We start from the raw sequence: 20954 nt of genomic DNA, 5'->3' as shown, positions 1-20954 counted from the left end.
AAAAGGCTATTCCTGAAAGGAATACCTTGCTTTTTACTAGGAACTAGACCTGCCCTGGCGACATTAGGTATTTTTATTTAAACTTACTTAGCTGTTTCCCTTAGCGAGTCACACAGGCTTGGTGTGCCCTAGGAAGAATGGTAACCCACAGTTGTTGGCATGTGATCTGAAAGCCAGGGATCTGCGGCAGTGTGTTGTGGGGCTGCTGCCTGCTACAGAGCCCGGAGAAGCCGGGGTTGCAGGGGTGGTGGATGATGGAAAGAGGCCCGAGAGCAACTGTGGTGTGGAAACTCGGCTGCTTGTTTCCCTCCACAACTCTGGCAAGAGAGCACATGCAGAAGCAGTGCTTGAGGACTTTAAATAGACTTTATTAAATCATTCAATTGATCTTTGTTGAAATAATTGTCTTCAATAACCACACAAAAGGCCACTGGAAGAGACGAGATGAGGAAGAGTCCAGGATGGCTTGGCCAACTGAGTCAGTTGTGATATTGTGTTGAGACTGCGATACCTTTGCACCTCCAGATAGTCTGCAGACAATCGGAACAGTACCTGGGTCTCAGGACCAGGCCTAGATTAGAAGGTCCAGGCCTAGGGTCTCCCCTCCCTCATAGCCCCTGGGAGTTATTGATGGATACATGGAGGGGAAGACCTGTGCACAGGTGAGATAACCTAGCAGGACCCAGGAGGGAGGAACAGGTCCCAGGAAAGCACCCTGTGAACATCCACCCTTAACAGAGGAAGAAGACAATCCAGTGAGGTGCTCAAATGTCAACAAGAAGAGATGGGAGAAATCAGCGTCTCAGTAACCCCGAGGAGGAGACATTGAAAGGAATGGTCAGTAAGGCCTGAATAGTGTTGCCTGGAAATGACACTGAGGTCAGGGATCTCAGAAGTACATTGAAGTAATCAGGTGGAAATCAGATATCAAGAGATTGAGGAGATAAAAGGTGAAAAAGTGGAACGAGGAATAGATCATTCTTTTTGAAAGCTGAGCTCCAAACAAGATTGATAGTTGCCAGAGAAATAGTTTTTGTTTTGAACATTATTTTGAACATGACTATTTGCCAAGAAAACACACACACGCAAGCACATGCACAGAGCCTAGAGTTATGAGATGATGATAACTGATGTAGCAAGTTCCTGAAAGAGAGAATGGTTCTAATCTAAGGACAGTTGTGTGGATTAGACCTGGTCAGAAGGTTCAAGGTTCACCTCTTCAAGGTTCACCTCTTTTTGCAGCAGTGAGAGAAGTGTCTCTATGTAGAGGGCTGAGAAGTAAAGCTGAGTGATGAGAGGAAGACATGACTTTTCTCTTTAGAAGCTTAGCTAGTACAGGCAAGGAGAAAAAAAGAGTTTCACTAGGGAATACAAACACAGGTAAACCTATAGAGGCTTGCAGCAGAAAAGCCAATGGACTCTGTTTCCTCTGTGAAAGATGAAACAATGTGATCAGATAGGAGAATAAAGTGAAAGTTTGAAATAGCCACTGAGGAGAATGTGGAGGAGTGTCTAATAGAATTGCTGAGTAGTATTTAGACCTGGGAATATATACCCTAAATGTGCACCAATCCATAAGATTGTAAGGTTTCTAAAGCAAGATTCAGTCCAAGTGTAGAATGGACAGGTATCTCTGTGGTGTGTGGAAAAAGACACCAGGAATCAAGGGCATGATGGAAGCCCTTTCGAAGTATACTTCCCCCTGCCCCGACCTCCACAGATATTTCATAGGTCAAAATATTGAGCTTCTTGAGAATGGAGACTTTATCCTCTTCCAGGGCCTCGTCCCTTATATTCAGAAGACATTCAGATATTGTTGAATGATTGGATTAATCAATAAATGAAATCTGACTGCTAAACATTTCTGAATACAAGAGTTAGGTTTAAATTTTTATCTACTGGGGATGAATGTATCGATTAATCCAATGCATTAGAATTCTGTTTCAAGAGCTAATTCCCATAACTTAGTTATGCTGAAAATAATTAGACTGATAAAATCCATTCTGTAACACAAAAGTTTATTAGAATAAAAATACATGTACAGTATCCAACATTAAAATTATTTCACATGACATGTAGGTTTTACCTCCATTAGTTTTTTTTTTTTTTAATGCTTTTAAAGTCTGTGCTTTAAATAATGTGCACATCTGTAAACAAATCTTAGATTACCAAAGTATCCATTAGATACTGAACATGAAAATTTAGGAATTGTAACTTATTGTTATATCCTATTGCACTAAATATTTCTGTAAAATTCTGAACAGAGGAGAAAAATAAGAGATGAGAATAAATCACTTGAAATGAGGTAAGTTGTATGAAAAGGTTTTTAGTAGCAAATATCACCAATGTTGAGATGAGAAGATTAAAAATATTCATGGAAAATTCACTTAAATGTTTGCATAGTCTAGGTTATTTTTTTTAATGAAAAATTAAAAATGAATAGAATTCCTTATTAGAAAAAGAGACAATTATCTGTTTCTACTTAAGATCTGTATACATTCTGAGTCTTTCATTTAGAAAAAAGAAGTGATACAAACATTCACAAGTTTAGCAAAAAGGAAAAAAAAAAAGTGAAGATTAGGACCAACATTTCAAGCTGCCTTATGGAAAGAAAATTAAAAACAGAGGTAGACGGTTAAATGTATTAGTGGCCACGTTACTCAAATGACTAATTTTTGTTTTGGTAGACATTCACCAAATTTTTATGCTTGAAGCCAAACAGTAAAAAATTTAGGAGTAGAGAGTAAGACCTAACACAAGTTATTTTCCTTTTATCAGAGAAAAGTAATAAAAAGAACCCAGGCTTAAGACCCCTGTTAAAAATATGATTGTTTAAAGCACTACATTTTTTAAAGCAGGAGAATGAACCTTGTCCCTAAGCTTCCTAGGTTTATCTGAGGCAAAGCCCCAAGCCCCAGCAGGCCTGGTCAGTCAAAGTAGGACTGTAGGGTGCCCCGGCGACGGACATCGCAGGTCCAGCAGTGGAAGCCTCCTCCCAGGGAATTGGCATTACGAATGTTAACCTTAATAGTACTGATACCTGCATGAAAAGAGAGAGACGTGGCTAGTTAGATGGACTCGTGTGAAGATTCTCATAGAAGTGAGCCTAAAAATGGATAGGAATCCTGCTGTTCTAACCCTTAAATCTACCCCAACCTAGGATAGTCTTTTGATTTTTATTTTCACCAATTATATTTCATCTAATCTATTCCACTGCTAATATAAAACCTTCACCAGAAAGTCAACAGAGACTCTGAAGTCTATTTTGTTCTATTGACTATTCACAAGTCAACAGGTTTCATAAGCAGACATATCAGACAAATGATCAAAAACAATCCAAGTAGTAAAACGTTAAGTCCTTTTAGAATTATGCTTTAACTACTGGGTCAGACTGTTTCTATTTTTACCATGTCAATTTAAGAAAAAAGGAAAATTTAGTCACCTTGAAAAGTTGACTTTACCTACTCACATATAAGCAGAATTTATCTGACACAATTAGCTCAACCAGGCCACCTCAAGGAAATAGTGGAACAGAGCTCATCTGTGTGGTATGGCCATACAGGTGCCAAAGCATTTCAGCCAATTAATTTAATCCAGCACCATCTGTATTAACATGGTGATGATGTACATGGTGCAAGCAACCAATGGCATTTAGGAAGAATCTCTTGTGTTTGGCATAATTGGATTTTAAAAAGAAAATCTATTCTCCTCTCTCTCCAGGAACCCATTATTTTGAGAGAGAAGCTAAGCTACAGAGTTGCTATAAAGGGTCCATTGGTATAGTCAGAAAGGCAGCATGAGTCATCTGGAAAGCCCTTCCTGAGAAAGTGAGACTGAGCAGGACTTTGAAGAATAAAAATAGGGTTTTGCCATGGGTTAAGGAGTGGGCTTTTAACCACAAGCATATGTTTCCTGATAGAAAGACATACCTATCTTAGATGGCTACAGTTGTATTAGCCCTAAATTGGAGAGAATTCAATTTGCTCTAACAAGTTCCCTATGTTCAAAAAGATTTTATTAAAAATAAAACTATATGGCTTCCCTGATGGCTCAGTGGTAATTAATCTGCCTGCCAATGCAAGAGATATGGGTTTGATCCCTGGTCTGGGAAGATCCCACTTGCGGTGAAGCAGCTAAGCCTGCGGGCCGTAACTATTGAGCCTGTGCCCTAGGGCCCAGGAGCCGAAACTACGGAAGCCCGTGCGCCCGAGGGCCCGCGCTCTGCAGCAAGACAAGCCACCACAATGAGAAGCCAGCACACTGCAACTGGAGAAGAGCCCCTGCTCACTGACACTAGAAAAGAGCCCATGTAGCAACAAACACCCAGCATGGCAAATAAATAATACATTTTTAAAGTTAGAAATCAAATATGTGGTACTTTATAGTATTTTAAGTTGAGAAAATATAAAATCTTAATGGATAAGGAAACTTAACCCTAGCAATTAAAAGCCAGAGGAGAAGAGTGGCATAGCATTAGGGGTGAAATAATTAGGTTGGGTTCAATCTAAAACTAATAGGCTAATCCTTTTTGACCGATACTTCTTTAAAGAGAGATGTTTCAAAGAGGCAAACAATCTCTTTTGAGTAGCACACCTGAAATATAACACATAAAACATGACTTGATTTCAACCAGTGTACTGCCTGGCTTTATTCAGCAAATATGTGTTAATGTCAAATATGTCATATGTCAAATAGAATGATACAGAGTGATAAACACACACACTGCTGCACCCTAGTAACAGCCATATGAAAATTTTTTCAACACTTTCTCAGTATAGAATAACTGGTCTAAATTTTGAATACCAGGAAAACCAAACTCCCACCCAAGTAATAACTACTCCTGCTTTTTTGAAATGATTTACTGACACTCTTTATTTCATTTGTTTGTTCACATTGCTTATCTAAGTTACTTCTGTATTTGTATCCTTATATGTCCTTTAAAATATGTAATGACAATTAAATTACTTTTCAAGGATCCTGACAATTTCTTTTTGAAAATAATTTTTTTGGCTGTCCTGGGTCTTCGTAGATGTGAGGGCTTTTCTCTAGTTGTGGTGAATGGGGGTTACTCTCTAGTTGTGATGCTCAGGCTTCTCACTGGGGGGTTTTCTCCTGTTGCAGAGCATGGGCCCTAGAGTGTGCTGGCTTCAGTAGTTGCAGCTCCCGGGCTCTAGAGCACAGGCTCAGTAGTTGTATTGCACAGGCTTAGCTGCTCTGCGGCAAGGGGGATCTTTCTGGATCAGGGATTGAACCCGTGTCGCCTGCACTGGCAGGTGGATTCTTTACCACTGAGACACCAGCGAAGTCCAACAATTTCTTACTTGGGAAAGAGACAAACCATCTATGTGCTCATCTGCAAAGGGGTAATTCTCCACCCTTGGGCACCAGGAGGTTAGATAAATCATAGAAGATTGATACATTATTGCCAAGGGGTATCTAAGGAGCCCAGGAACGGCTGGAAACAAATATACTGTCCATCTATGAAATAATAATGTGGTGCTTCTAAAAAGAATAGAAATTTCATTCACTAAATCACACATCAGACCTATCATGTCACTTCTTATCATTTAATATTTTCAAATGTGGCAACGTGTTTCATTTATTGTACATACCCAGCTTTTCAAACATCTTCTGAATTGGGACCTCGTTGGCATCCACCATAACACGCTTTTCATCTAGCATTAAGACATTCATGGAAAGCCATTTGGAGGACATCCAGAGAGGGTGATCTAAAAATAGCGACAACTGTTAAATCATGTCTGCTGCCATTCTTGGTTAAAGCAAAGAAGGTTAGAAAGTGAAGAATATTCAAGTGACTGCTCAATTCTTCCAGTATTTCAGTTTCCCTGTGAAGTTTTATTTTAATTCTAAGGCTATCTGTAAAAGTTATGAATCAACACACATTTGGATTTCACCTTGTTGTCTTTAAAAACTCATTTCCTGCTTTCCGTGATGTTGCTTTATACTGATTTTTCCTGTATTTTCAATTTCATTTTCTACGGAAGGAGAGGTTGTGAACACAAGTCTAGCCTTGTTCTAGTACCTGTAGCCCCAAGTGCCAATTTATTCTTTACTGGGAAAACATTCTAAATTGCTAATATGTGGGCTGCTGTCTACAGGTGGAAGATGCTTGGCCACTGAAGTAATCATTGTAGGCTATGAGTATACAAAAGTAAACATACCATCTGGGATGACTGGTCTTGGAGGAGTAACTATGGTCCATCCTGCTTTCTTGAAAAGATCAATCTGCAAGACCAAAAAAACCCCCCAAACCCAAAGAGACTTAAATCTTTAATAGATACTATTCTTATTCTTGACCTCCGGGAGTCCTTATGATTAACAGTTCTTTTTGAGACTCTGTCTTCTCAAATGCCAAAATTAAAAAATGAAAATTTCAAAACATTTGGATGATTTTGTCTGAATCTTAGTTAAAATGTACACAAAATCCTCAGATTGCCAGATTACAGTTAAAAAAGTAAGAGAAAAGTTAAAAGCTTTAAAAAATATTCTTGTGCTTTTCACAGGTTTCAGATATTTGAAAAAACCAGACACTTTCTTGGAGAAATTCTCATTAAAGAAAATGGAAATATTTCCTATTTATAAGAACACAGAATATGACTATGTTAAACCCATAGTCCATCCACTTCGCAGTCTGTCACCTTGCAACTGCGATCATGGTATAATAACAGACGTTAGGAGCGTACTCCCAAAGAGCCGTAACTGTCCTTAGTGACCTATTGCAACCCAACCATCCCTATGATCACGTACCCACTCAGTATGTCAATAAATTATGTCTTAAAATATTTAAGATGTATGATTTATATAAAATGAAATGAATAGGTAATTGTTGTCATTGGGTCTAAAGATATGGAATGGAAATGAACAATGATATGGAAAAATAGTTAATCTCACAATGGTGTACTGCAACCCAGAAATAACACAAAATCACTCACCGCCCAACTGGAAGTAGAGGGTAGTGGGCAGAGGTAGGAGGCTGCAGGAGCAGCAGCTCCACTCCTCCCTGCAGGGTGGAGGTGGGGGGCTGAAAGGGCCCCCACTGGAGAGGGAAGAAGACACCCACTACCCAGTGGTGTGACCCCAGACATGCAGAGCTCATCTTGTTTGCAATTCAGCTGCTGAGGAACCTCACCTGCAAGTTATGAGTTAATACTACTCTGTTCAAAAAAACACACACAAATGCACAAAATTGAGGCTCTGACAGCAGCAAGCAGTCAAAGTTAAAGTCTAATTATCACAATTATGAATGTATATTTCTGTGTTGGACATCCTGTAGTAAATGTAACAAGCAATGCAGTGTTTGATCATAATAGTATTGAGCATTGCTGACTCTGTCATTTAGAACCATTAGGAATCATGGAAGTGCTTAAAATAAAAGTGGCAATTCCTTCAGTTGCCAGACTCTTATTTGTTTTCCGGAGTCCTAAGAACTCCCCTACCTGGTGACATGGTCGGTCAGGGTTGGAAAGCACAAGACCGGGCCCAATGATATTGAAGGTGGCGTCAATGTGCATGGGATTGGGGTCTTTAAAGGAAATAATGTGCACTCTGTAGTCTGGAGCGAGATGCTTACGCATCCATTCAATGCCCATGTAGTTTGTAACCTGAAAACAGAGAGAGAGAGACATAAGCCTGTAAAAACTTGGTTCTGTGTTTAGATAAGTAAAAACAGGGTGAAAATATTTTAATTTAGAAATTTAAAATATAATAGTAAAGTGAGAAATTTCCAAGGCAGCCTTTGTCAACCTGGCTTCTTTGTACGAAGATATCTCTTCCAGCTCGAATGAAATCAGCAGCATCAAAGCATGGCTCAAACTCAGTTGTCACAAACTTTCCCTGAGCAGCCAATTTGTGTCTGTCTTCTACAGAATGGATGGGGTAATCCTAATTGGAACAAGAACAGACACACACAGTGCATTGGTTCATGAGGAAAAGGGCCTTAATCATTAAGAAATTAGTTCAATGTCATCATTTCCCCCAATATTACTACCCTGTTCTAAACTAAAACATGCCTGGGAAGATGTAGGCCTATGCTAAGCAAACCAAAATAAATAAAACCAACAAGAAATTTAAAAACTAGTCGAGAAAAGTTTCTGATATTCAATACTTGGAAGCAAGTGATACAGAGGAATACAATGAAAATATTCCATAACCCATACATTGACTTATGAAGCTATCCACAGTATTGAAAATCAACAGGATGAAGCCATTCTATTCTTTTAGAAAAGGAATTTGGCCCTGAGCCTAACTCCTACCATAAAATGAACTGCCGTGCATCCCCAACTAAATCTGACTGGGTGTGTATATTGGGTAACACATTCATTACTTCCTTCTGTCTGTGTTTTTTTTTTGGCTACTCCATGCAGCATGTGGGATCTTAGTTCTCTGACTAGGGAACTGCACCCCCTGAATTGGAAGCATGGAGTCTTAACCACTGGACCACCAGGCAAGTTCCACTTGTCTTTAAACTCATAGAGGGTTTAAAGAAATTTTGACTTTTTGATTCTTTGCATAAGTGATTAAATAGTAAGTGATCTAATAAGGGACATATACACTTCCTTTTACTGTAAGTATGGCCTACAGACCAAATTCTTTTTCTAGAAGAGGCTGAAGTTCAGCCTAGTGACTCTTCTGTCTCCACCAATGAATAGGTACGTCCCTTTAGGCAAGTATTCTTCCCTGTAATGGAATGAAGCTATTCCCTCATAGGGTTGTGAAAAATAAACAGAACTGAAGAGGTAAATAAAGTGCTTAGCTCAAGATCTGGCACATGGTAAACAACAGTAAGTGTTAGCTGTTATCACAATATAATTTACTCTTATTTTCATCATAAGACAATCATTTATTGAAAAGTAGGTGATTTCAGTTTCTGAAATACATAATAAATACAAGGTAACAGAGAATCTCTCAGTCTCTGTGGATTATTTAGAAAAGTTACTAATAAGCTTTCCTACAACTGAGGACTTACTTGGTCATAAAGCTCATCAGCCATTGTGGGCTTAGGAGCCGTTGTCCACTTGGCCCCACGGCGGAAGTAGTCTTTGATAATTGCTCTGTATGCACGGTACTCAAAGAAGCGAGAGCGCCAGGCCATGGGGGCCTCGATAATCTCATTTCCCACAACTATCAGGATGTCTCGAGGCATCGCACCATATAAACCTGTTAAGCCGGAAAATTCCAGAGCAACCTCAGTGATGCTGATTTCCGAGACAGAAGAGTCTATATAATATGATCCCTTTCTTTGGTAAAAAAAAAAATAAATAGAAATTACAGAAAACTTGTATGTGTATAATATATATAATTACATGCAGATGAAAAAATATTAAATGATACATGCTAGATAATGTTAACATGAATTCTGTATGGAGATAATGAAGCCAAAAAGAGAAGAAAGGAAGAAGAAAAGGAAAAAAAAAAGGCGCCTCTTGTTTGAAGAGCTATCGAACCACCAAGTTTTCACCTTTGTAACTCCTAACAGTGTTTTTCAGGGAATATCAGTACTACAAGATGAAAACTGGCCCAAGGATCACTTTTACAACTGTAAATTAGAACACTGAACTCAGGGACAAGAACAATCTTGCAAGAATGTCAGTTAAAAATAAGATGGGAATGTCTCTGTCCCCCCCACTTTAAACAAAATTTTCCATTTTATTTTTAAACTCATTCACGTTTTTCATGTTCTTTGCTCACGATTTTGTTTCTTGCATTCAAGGCACTTCTAGGATTGGTCTCCTGCTGCTGATGTACATCCAGTGGTAAGCAGTAAACTAGGGGTGTGCGGGGATCCCTGATCTGTAGTGAATGTATTCCCACCATGTTCTGTTCCCCTTTTCATTTCTGTTCTTGAGGAAAATTAAATGGAATCCACTGTTCTTATGAAAGGAAATGCTCAGGAGGTTTAGAAAAAACTTCTGCTTCTTTTAAGGAGACTCTGGATTTATAATGGAGTTGAGAATGTATACATCTCAATCTTACCAAAAAGAATTAAACTGTCCCTAAATAATCTTTAAAGTTTCGAAAGATTATTAAAACATAGGAATCTCTGAGAAATAATAAGAGCTTTCCCCTTACACACTGAGAAAAATGAAAAACTCTAAACACTAGCAGTTTAAATATTCAACACAACTTACCCGTAGACTCAAAATCAGGAGTTTTATACTTCAGTGACCAGTCAATGGGGTCAGGCCTCCTCACTGTCACTCCTTCCATTTTTAAAATATTGCACATTTCTTCAATTTCAGCAACAGCCTTTTTCAAGTGATCTTTGGGAAAATAATTGCCCCCATACTTTTGGTAAAAAGGCCAGAACTTATCATATGTGTTGGCCTAGAACCAGAAGAAAGTAAATGAAACTTAACAGGAAAAAAATACAACTCAAAATAGGTTCATAGGTTGTGAACAATAATTTGTATAACTTAAAAGAACTAAGACTGAGACTACATCCGGTCTAGTATTCATCCCCAGAAACAAGCACACTTGATTGACTCTCTGGGGAGATAATCAATATTTGTTGAATGAAGATCTCTAAATTCTCTTGATGTTTTGAGAGCTTTTCTTCCTTCTGCCTGAGATCTCATGCCTTACCACGCACAACATGACTGCCCTCACAGGGGCTTGGAATGCTCTTGGGCCAGTGTTCACGTGCTACGTAAACAAAATAGGACATGGTGCTCCCAATGGACAGTTGCCATGAAGTCAACTAAGAGAACAAACAGAACAGATAAAGAGAAGATAAAACCGTGGGCTGTCCATGCATCCCAGAATTTTGTCTAAAAACAGCACTTCAGGACACTTTGTAGAAAAATAGGACACTGCTCCCTTAAAGGTTAGGGACATGCTCTCAAATATGCTTTGTTTCTCTTAAAAATCCATTCGTGATTATTTTCTCATTCAACAGAACCACCACTTGGCAAAACTGTGCAGCAATACAAGTCTGCTTTTAGTGTTTCCTGTCCTTCCCCGCCAACATGTCTCTCCTCACCACAGCTCTTCTCTCCCCAATCCATCCAAGCTCTGCTACTGCCTCAGGTCTTTCACCATAAAAAGAAGTTATCTGATAAGCAAATTCACAAATTTTTAAGTAGCTGAAAAAAAAAAAAAGCTTAACATTTAGGAAGTGTGCAAGGGCTATCTATGCATATTAAAAGACACCTGAATGGAAAGAAGTTGAATGTTTTAAAAATGCCCAATCAACTGCCAAAAATTACTGTTGAATTAGGGTAGGTAACAACTGTAAGATGTTGGTTTTCAAAAGTATAAAACTCTGAAGGCTTTTGCATTTGGATTGTTTTGCTTGTGCCAACTTCTCAGTCAAAATAAAGAAATATGTTGGGGAATGTAGGGGATGCATATGGATATAATTTATTGAGACAGAAAAAGCAGAATTCCAATCAAAAGATCCAACTGCTAAGAAAAAGCCTTGGACTTTCATCAAAAGATTGGCAAATCAATGTACATTTGTATGTCTCAAGTTTTTTTAAAAAATGTAAGCTGGTGTTTTTAAAATGTTTCTTTGTATTACTGATTAACCAGACAACTATGAGTCCTAATCATGTCCTATAAGGTTTCCATCACCAATCAGACAGTTACAGACAGTGGTTAAGTGCCATAAAGAAGGGTAAATTGGGTAATGAGATAAGACTGTCTAGATGTCTAGCTCTTTAATGTCAAAGACCATATCTTTTCCAGATTTTATGTCTCTACTTCCACTTTCATCTCAGCCTGATAAATATCAAACACATGGAAGCAGACCTGCCTCTTGTCAGTTCAACATCTAGGTTCACATCAATTAGGCTGGAGCGGAGCCTACTGGAGATGGACTGAAAATCTGAAGAACAGGTCTTCAGCAAACAGGGAGAAGCCAGTGAAGGTGTAAAACAGGGGCTGGCAAACTAAAGTCCATGGGCTAAACCTGGACTGTTGCTTGTTTTTTTTTTGTTAATAAAGTTTTATGGAACACAGATACACACACATTCATTTACACATTGTCTGTGGTGGGTTTGCACCACAGTGGTAGAGTTGAGAGTGGTGTGACAGAGACCTATAGTGTACAAAGCCTGAAACAATTATCTAGCCCTGTACAGAAAAAGCTTGTTAAGCCCTGTCTAAAGGATTTAGTTGCTTTCATTTTGAAGATCTATATGCAAACAATAAGCTCAAATTCTGGCCCATAAACAATGTTATCAAAATTAAAAATGTGAGTACTTTTTAAGATCAATCCACTCTTAAAAAAATAAATAAATTAAGAGCACTCTACGGTTTTCTACTCCTAGGAAGTCCTGCAGTGGCAAGCAGAGGAGAGGATAATAATGGCTCTTTATTTTCCTCTCAGACACATCCTGGTACTACTCATCCATTCACTGCTTCCTGCTTCTCATGCCAGGCACATCTCTTACAGTCCACCAGGGGACAAGAAGCCTTTGAAAGTTTTACACTGGGTAACAGCAGAGGCGCAGCCGTGCTGTCTCACTGGACACATTCCAGAGTAGCCCACGTGACTATTTGTGCAGAGTGGAGCCTGCTTGATAAATATAAAGTAAACTTTCCTGGGAGAAAAAAGTTATTTGAACAAGTGTGAATTCTCTTGTGTAGCTCAAACTCTGGCTAAAGGTTGGACAAAGTCTAAATGATCAGGACAGACTACATTTTCCAAGAGATAGTTGGAAATTATTTACACTTCCTTTAGAACCCTGATAAATGAGTTAGCAATCATTTACCAAGGGTCTGCAAGATTTAAAAAAAAAAAAAACCCACTATACTAAATGCTTAGCATGTGATTTTTTAATAATCTGTTGCAGAAATGTGGCTGTATTCCTAGAAACTGGATAGTCATTTAGAGCCTAAAATCCTTCAGAGGAATTTGCCAAATTAATTTTAAACACTGTCTTTGGAAGGTTAGGAAATCTCAATAGAAACTTATTATTTATCCAGCTGCAAACTTACATTATATTAACCTTGATCGACTTTATATTTTTAAAATTTAGTCCTTTCATCAAGGGCATTATTAAAAAAAAAAGCAAAAAACACATATTTGATTGAAAGTATTCGCTATGTTTTGCAGAACAAAAAGCCATATAGCTTTCAAAACTTGTGCTTCCTGGTGACTATGTTCCTCATTCCCATAACATTTCTCTAGCACTTATATCTTCCTGCATATCTTATGCTATAACTACCTATAGTTTACTACATTATATTTTACTGGTCCCAAACTGCTTTATATAGCTGTCATTTTCCTCCAACGAGAAGGTAAGACGTTGCCTTCTAGTCTTAATTTCTTCTCTCTCAATACCTAGTTTCATATGTGGCATAAAGCAGAAATAACCAGAGAAATGAATGAAATCAGTACTGCTAATGCTACTATTATTTACAATCATTACATCCTCAATGGACGTGGCAAACTGCATCCATACAACTATAATGAGCCGTAGTTTTTTCCTTTAAAAGTAATTCACATCTAAAACCCTTTACCTTCTTACTTAATCTCACTGGATGGATAGCAAACCATTTAATATCTTCATTTTAGTGAGGCCCAGAAATTTGTGGAATCAAGATCACAAGGTCAAACAGCTGATTAATTGAGATTAGCTAATAAGCTTTTATCAAATAACTAATTCAATCCTGGTCTCCTGACTTTAGCCTAGCACACCTTCCAAAAGCCCATGAAATTCCAAAATATAAGGTCATAAATCAAATAACAAAGAACTCAAAATAATGTCTTAGAAGTCTGATTCCATACGATCACATGATATAAAAGTCAATCATCCTAAAGACAAATAGAAGGATAAACTACACCTGAATTTGAAATTTAATTTCACCCAGTCCACTTCAGTATTCTTGCCTGGAGAATTCCACGGACAGAGGAGCCTGGTGAGCTACAGTCCACGGGGTCATAGAAAGTGAAGTCGCTCAGTTGTGTCCGACTCTTTGCGACCCCATGGACTGTAACCTATCAGGCTCCTCCATCCATGGGATTTTCCAGGCAAGAATGCTGGAGTGGATTGCCATTTCCTTCTCCAGGGGGTCTTCCCGACCCAGGAATCGAACCCGGGTCTCCCGCATTACAGGCGGACGCTTCACCATCTGAGCCACCAGAGAAGCCCTATGGGGTCACAGAGTCGGACACAACTGAGCGACCAACACAATTAAAATGGTTAGGTGATGAGAAATCCTTCTAAGAAAAGACTTAAAAGATCATGCCTTTTTAAAACATGTGGATGGTACATAAATTAATCTGTTCATCAAATTTCACATATCAGAACCAAATGTAGTTTCAGAACAATCAGAAGCCTTCTCTTCAAGGTCTAACTCAAGAATTATTTTCTTCCTTTAGGAAGACATCCTAATTGTCCAGACTTGGTCACTGTTTTTCCCTTCCCTCTCCTGGCACTTGAATTCAACTGCCTTGTCAGTTAGTTACCATAAGATACAGAGTAACAATCTCAGTTGCTAAACATAAACATCACAAATATCCTCTCTCTCCAGATGGAAAGGAAGTTATTTTGTGCTAATAACTCTGGAGCCCTGATACAAGATAGGCAACATATCTGATGATGATGATTTTTGTTTAATTCCTCAACCCACATTACAAATAATATGTTAACATTCAGGAGGAATTTAAGTGTACCGAAGATATATTCATAACCTATTATTAATGGAAGCCTAGACTGTGCCTGCAGTGTGGATGGAACTGTTATGCCGTATACAACTAGAACACCAGCCCACAGAGGCTCTGGTTATAAAAATATTACAGATAAAGAGCACTAAGAGTTTTTAAAAGAGAAGATATTACTTGTTGCCAGGGAAATCTTGGAAGGCTTCGTGGGAGGTGCTATGGGAACTAGGAAGGAAGAGGAGGAGGTTTAAACTGCAGACAAAAGGAGTGCATGAAAGTATGTGGGAGAGTTCTATGTGGGAGCAAAGGCCTGAGGCTTGTTTGGGGAGCAGTGAATAGTCTAGTTTGGTTGTTTAAATGGTTATCTTACAAAGTCAGCTGAAAACTGGGGGAAATTATTAAGAGGCGAGAGGCTGGCAAAATAGAGGACTGACAGAAGCAGATGAGTAACAACACTGAATTCTGGTTTTAAAAAATCACTCAGACAGAAGCTGGAGGCGGTTTAGATAGCACAGCAAGTAAGGGAGACCAGTTAGGAGTTAACTTCCCTGGTGGCTCAGATGGTAAAGAATCTGCCTGCAATGCGGGAGACCCAGGTTCAGGACCCGGTTGGGAAGATTCCCTGGAGAAGGAAATGGCAACCCACTCCAGTATTCTTGCTGGAAAATCACATGGACAAAGAAGCCTGGTGGGCTACAATCCATGAGTCGGACATGACTGACTAACACACACATGTACAGTTGGGAGTTAACTGCAACAGTTCAGGCACCAGATGAGATCCTGACCTAAGGTAGTAGCAGAGAGACGGAGCTAAGGTGCATTTTTACAAAAGACTTGTTAGATCTTGGAGAATGGACGTGCAGGATGTGACTGAAGGAGAAACAAAAGATGATTCTTTGATGTTTAGCTTGAGTAAATAGGAATGCTAAAACCTGAAAGAAAGGAATGAAGGCCCCAGTTTTGCAGACTGGCTGGTAGCTGAACTCAGATGTGCCACATTTGAGGTCCAGCGGCAACATCCAATAAGGAATTTAGTGCGTTCATATGGACAGAATTCAGGAGAGAGATCTGGACCAGAACGGAGGCGTGGAATAAAACTGTGAGAACAGCTAAAGTGAAATTCTGTTCAACATTATAGACAGTAAAAGAAGGTGATGTGAGAAACAGTGAAAAAACTAATATCCACTCCCCCACCCTCAGAAAAGGTCTCACAGAACCTGAAGGGAGAGTAATCCCTGGAGTAAATGACGTCAAATACTGCAGAGATGCCAAGTAAGGTAACATTGGCCACTGGATTTGGGTGGTCCTGAGTAAGCTAGAGAGAATGCATTTCCAGAGGAGTGGGCGCAGAAGCCAGACAGCAGACAGTGAACCCACGCAGACATGGGAAACCTTTGCTTTACCTTCACCTCCACGGTGAACGGTGGAACACAGGCATTTTCTGCTCTGCCCACAATCACTTCCTCTAAGGGGTCCCATTCGTTGAAAGAGGAGACAGGGCAGTCCTTGGGCAGAGGATCAGTGGCCTTGTCATCAGCTGCACAGGAATTCCGGGAGGAAGCTGTAGCTGCCTGGGTGCTCTGGAAAGTTCGCTGCACCCATCCTGTTACAGTTCTTCCAAGCTTCCAAGAACAAAGAAGAGATTATTGTGTGGTCCTGTACAGTACTTGTGGGAGGGAGAAGCAGAAGTGGGATGAAAACCCAGGCTAACACAGTCAGGCATTTAAAATCTTTGCAGAGAATGTAAACTGAGATGTTAGCCTATAGGTGGGTAGTGGGGTTACAGGAGATGGTACTTTCCTGTTTATTTATACATGTACTTTTAAACCTTTTTTTTTGAGTTGGAATAACTCTTTAAAACTCCTCAGAATATTCTGTCCCTAAAGACCATACACCCCAATTTATATCTCAGAAGAGTTTTCTGCAGTCAAGCTTTAAGCACTTCTGTGGGTGATGGGTCACCCTTCTTCCCAGAAAGCCACGGAAAGCAACCTCCCTGCCAAGTCCAGCTGGGGGAGGGAGCCTCCTTCCCCCTCCAGATCAAAGGTTACTAATATTAGAGTTTCCCCACCTCCTCAAATGAAAATATAGAAGCATTTGTAAAGGACTTTATCTTTTAGAATAATCAGTTTCAAGCCATAAATTTCTCCTCACTGACATACACTTCACAGTCTTTGGCACTGCAATTATGAGAGAGTGACCAAGTGCCACGGGCTGCATTTTGCAGATGGTCCATAGTACCCTAGCCAAGATAAGGATTAACTAACACAGGTGCAAATTTAAACGACTGGAAAGGAGATCTAAGAACTTCATAAAAGCCTTTTGAAAATGTAGAGCCTATCAATTCTAGAGGAGGGAGAGTCCCTTATACGCAGGACAAACCTCGCCCTCCCCCCACCGCCAAATATTTTTTAAAAGTCTTAGGAAGGAGACAGGAGGGAAGCCAGGTTGGAGACCAAAACAGGAGGGAGTGACAGCTGTTCTGAAGCCAGTTGCAGGGGGAAGCCAAACTATTCCAGCTCCAGGAGCTAGGGAGGGTCTGCAGGCGTGTGCCTGCATACCAGGGAAGCAGAGGGCAGGACCGGCCAGAAATCTGGGTAAAGATCGAACTCGCTCCGACTCCTCTCGCGTCTCAGGACTCCATGTTACACTTGGAACAGGCCTGCTCGCTCCCCGCTCTGTCCCCGAGCCCCACTCCGCCCCTTCTCCCGTCTGTCCACTCTACACGCCTGCCCAGCTCTCTGCCCGCCCCGGGCACCCCCAGCCCCGAGCCCACCCTTTCACTCAGAGGTGTTGCTTGTTACCCCAACCCATCCGGTTGGGGAGGGCGGCGCCCCCTGCTCAGACAGCAGCTGCGTCCACCCGGTGTGGCCCCAACGCACGCCCCCTTCCCCAGGGACACCGCCGAGCTCCCGACAGGCGGCGGAGGCTCTTGAAGCGGAGCTTCCGAGGGGGCCCAGAAAGGACACGGTCGGGCAAAGCTGGCGGGGGACAGCGAGGGAAGGAGAGGGGGAGAGCACGCGGCCGCCCGACGAGGCGGCGGCGCACGCACCCGAGACCCGATGTAGTGCAGCGCTTCGGCACCGCGGCTCCCGCCGCGCAGACACCGCACCCGCAGCATCGCCCCGCGTCCGCCTGGTCCTCACGCCGACCGTGTCCGGAGCTCGGCCGCCTCCGCCCGAGCCTTCTGAGAGCGCGCCCGCGGCGGGGAGTCCTGGCGCAGGGCCTTTTGTAGCCTCGCCCCGCCCCGGCCGCCCCCCGTGCGCCCCATTGGCTGCCGGGAGCAGGTGGCGGGGCCGCCAGAGTTAGGAACTGCGCGGACCGCGGGGGCGCGGGGGCGAGTCGGCGAGGCCTTCGAACCGACCTTTTGTTAGCGTGTTGATCCGCCCACTGACTTGTGCAGTGGCCTGTCGGGGCCCCTCGAACGACGGAGAGGGGGACGCTACTTCTGAGGAGGCTATGCAATGAGAGAGAGATATATATATATAATTTTAAATTCACATTTATGGATTTAAATATGCAAAGAATGAGTACAGCCTCAAGTTTAAGTTCATCTCGGTGCACAGGCTGACTCAGTCCCCCCCATTTTGCAGTGAATGAAACCACCTCAAGATTTGGGAGCTTCTTAGAGCAACACCGGGATGTAAGCTAGAAGGGACTAGGTCTGCAACTCCAGTCACCCTCTCCGGCAGTGCTGCGCTGTCCACCCGCTAGCCTGTTGGGTGTTCTTTGGAATACGTGCCTTTCCAATAGTCATTGGCCTTGTGCCCCTGGCCTGAGAAACTCGGGAAAATAGAGATAAATGTGGGCCAGAGACAAGGGAGGACCGCAGAGAGTTTTTTCCTTTTCCCTTCTATTTTATGTATTTAAATTTTTGTTTCAATTTGATAAGGGTACGTTTGTTAGGAAAGCAGCAACCCTAAGAGCGAGAGGTTTTAGTTGCTGTGGATTTGTGTAGAACTGGAGAACTCGCTTTAACGTTTAAATTGCTAGAAGGACAGGAGACAGATTTGAGTATTTCATATCTGTACCAACAAAATAATGTAATTGTTAATTTTTAATGAGCTGTCTTTTAAATTCTGGTGCCTCATGCTTGTTTTCCACTTCACTGACAGAAGGCCCTAAGACAAGCAGGATAGCATTATGGAAACAGCCAGGGAGAGGGAGTTGGGAAAACTGGGTTCTGGTCTTGACTTTGTCATAGACTACTATGTGTCTTCTTGAGTTGCAATCTTCTTATCCTCAAAGGGCAAACAATCGCATTTATTGTCTCCAGCACACAACTGGGCCAAAAGGAGAGACTGTAACATAGAAGTTAATGTAGCACTAAGAGCTATATGAATGGGAGGTAATATTTCAGCAACTCTAACAATAGGGAGGCCTCAGAATGTGATAATTGGGTGAAAGGAGCCAGTAAATCTAGGTTCCTGTCTTAGGTTTGCTACTCACTTGCTTTGTGACCTGGGATCAAATTCTTTCACCTTTCTAGTAAAGGTTTTTGGAAATCTCGAACATTTCTCAAAATTTACAAAATGCCTTCTTCCTATGATCAAATGCTGCCACGTCTAAGGTCTAATTGTCTCAATGTACTTAGTGTGGCCAGAGATGTGTTGTTGCTCCTCAACAAAGGGATGTAAGGGGACAGGAAGTCTATACAAGTGATTGACACTGTATGTATGTGTGTTAGTCGCTCAGTCATGTCTGACTCTTTTGCAACGCCATAGACTGTAGCCTGTCAGGCTCCTCTGTCCATGGAATTCTCCAGGCAAGAATACTGGAGTGGATTGCGATTCCCTTCTCTGCGGGATCTTCCTGACCCAGGGTGGTCTCCTGCATTGCAGGCAGATTCTTTACCATCTGAGCTACCAGGGACATTACTCAGTTCCATTTCTGTCTAAGATCTGAGGACATCCACATGTCCCTCATTAAAGACACCATTTTAATTTTGCAGAGGTAAGAACTGAGAATGTCTGGATATAATAAGACTAGGGTGTTTTAAGATTTACATTAAAAAAAACTTATTATATGCCGGGGGCCAGCGTGAGGAATTCCGCCCATGGCAAAGGTCATGAGGAAGGAGGCTTGGCATACGCAAAGGCGTGATCAAGCCTCAGGAAACCCCCTGTTCCCGAGCATCTAACCCCAAAACCAGAGTCTGTTTTATGCTCTCACCTACACCTCTGACTTTACGGGGGGCTCTCCCCCATAACCGGTTCTCTCTGAGAAGGAGTAAACGTGCAGCTCCAAGGCAATAAAAATTCTTGGGCGTGACAAGAGTGTTTCAGCTTACGGACTCCTCTGAAGGTTATCTAGCCCACCTGTATAGGTTTGTCCGGCCACATGTGATTGCTTGCAGCCTCCCAACCTGAGAGGCACGAGATGTTTTAGACTTACTAAAGGCAAATTATTTTGGGGAGTTAAAATTATTAGTATAGTTGGTTAGGAATTATATTGGTGAAGGGTCTCTTCATTTGTTGTGTCAATAATTGCTGCTAATTCCCTGCTCTGGGTGGGACAAGGATGTCTCAGGTCAAACCTCTCTGCTGACAGACTAGCTTGTGTGACAGGATTATCCTTACTGCTGCCACTAGGCACATAATTGTTTACTACCTCTCAACCATAAACAGCACAGAGAGTTTTGGAGTATTTTGAGAGTCTTAATTAGCATAGGACTTTTTCTTCTGTTTGAGTCAATAATTGCCGCCAGGCCTCTATATCCTTAGGCACCTGGGAATATATTAATCAATGTATTTGGAATATAGCAAAGGAAATATAGTAGTTTTTGATGTTAGCAATACTAGACTTTTTGAGTTAATGGATTTTCTCTTTTGTAATAGATCACTGTACTTTGTTATAAATCACTGTGTCCTTGCTATGTAAGAATGTAACTTTATCATATCTTAAGACTAAATAGATCTTAAGGGGAGCATTGGTGAAAGGATTTTCATTTGTTGGGCTGATGTTTGCTGCTAAATCTCCATGTTCCCTACCCTTATAATGAATATAACTAGCATATAGGAGAAATAAGTATTAACCTTTAAGATTAATCATGTTAACCTTGGGTTAAATAAATTCCTTTCTTGATTGTAACTCACTACACCCTCACCCTATAGGAATGTAACTGTATTTGGAGGGTGGTGCCTCGTTTAAGAAAAAACACCCTTGGAAAAAATAAGTTTTTTGGTTATCAGAAAGAAAGGATCATAAAATGTAAGCAGGTCTCACTCATGGCCTGAAGATGATGTAATATCCCTAAGACCTTTTTTTTTTTATACATTTATGTGAAGCACCTGATTTTGACAAAGGTCAGGACTGCTGACCCCCA

At 41.1% G+C, this 20954-nt stretch overlaps 1 protein-coding gene across 1 annotated transcript; it reads right to left on the bottom strand.

Annotated features, from left to right (window-relative positions):
• Positions 1 to 2001: 2001 nt before the first annotated feature.
• Positions 2002 to 18322, bottom strand: GATM (glycine amidinotransferase). The gene is made up of 10 exons (XM_069597902.1): positions 18236 to 18322; positions 17682 to 18086; positions 16033 to 16251; positions 10149 to 10344; positions 8987 to 9177; positions 7765 to 7902; positions 7458 to 7622; positions 6183 to 6246; positions 5613 to 5729; positions 2002 to 3040 (listed from the first exon to the last, which is right to left on the bottom strand). The coding sequence occupies exons 2-10, from the start codon at positions 17748 to 17750 to the stop codon at positions 2928 to 2930; spliced, it is 1272 nt and encodes a 423-aa protein (XP_069454003.1). The 5' UTR covers positions 17751 to 18086; positions 18236 to 18322; the 3' UTR covers positions 2002 to 2927.
• Between the last annotated feature and the right edge of the window lie 2632 nt (positions 18323 to 20954).

This window comes from Ovis canadensis, chromosome 7, assembly GCF_042477335.2.
Source record: "Ovis canadensis isolate MfBH-ARS-UI-01 breed Bighorn chromosome 7, ARS-UI_OviCan_v2, whole genome shotgun sequence".
NCBI lineage: Eukaryota > Metazoa > Chordata > Mammalia > Artiodactyla > Bovidae > Ovis > Ovis canadensis.
This window is presented reverse-complemented; position numbering and strand designations above follow the sequence as displayed.

Coding starts and splice junctions, on each gene's coding strand:
- GATM (XM_069597902.1), bottom strand. CDS start 17,750: ATGCTGCGGGTGCGGTGTCTGCGCGGCGGGAGCCGCGGTGCCGAAGCG. Junction 7,623..7,764: donor TCTTCGTACAAAGAAGCCAG/GTTGACAAAGGC, acceptor CTCTGTTTTCAG/GTTACAAACTACATGGGCAT. Junction 6,247..7,457: donor CTGACCGACCATGTCACCAG/GTAGGGGAGTTC, acceptor TTGGTCTTGCAG/ATTGATCTTTTCAAGAAAGC.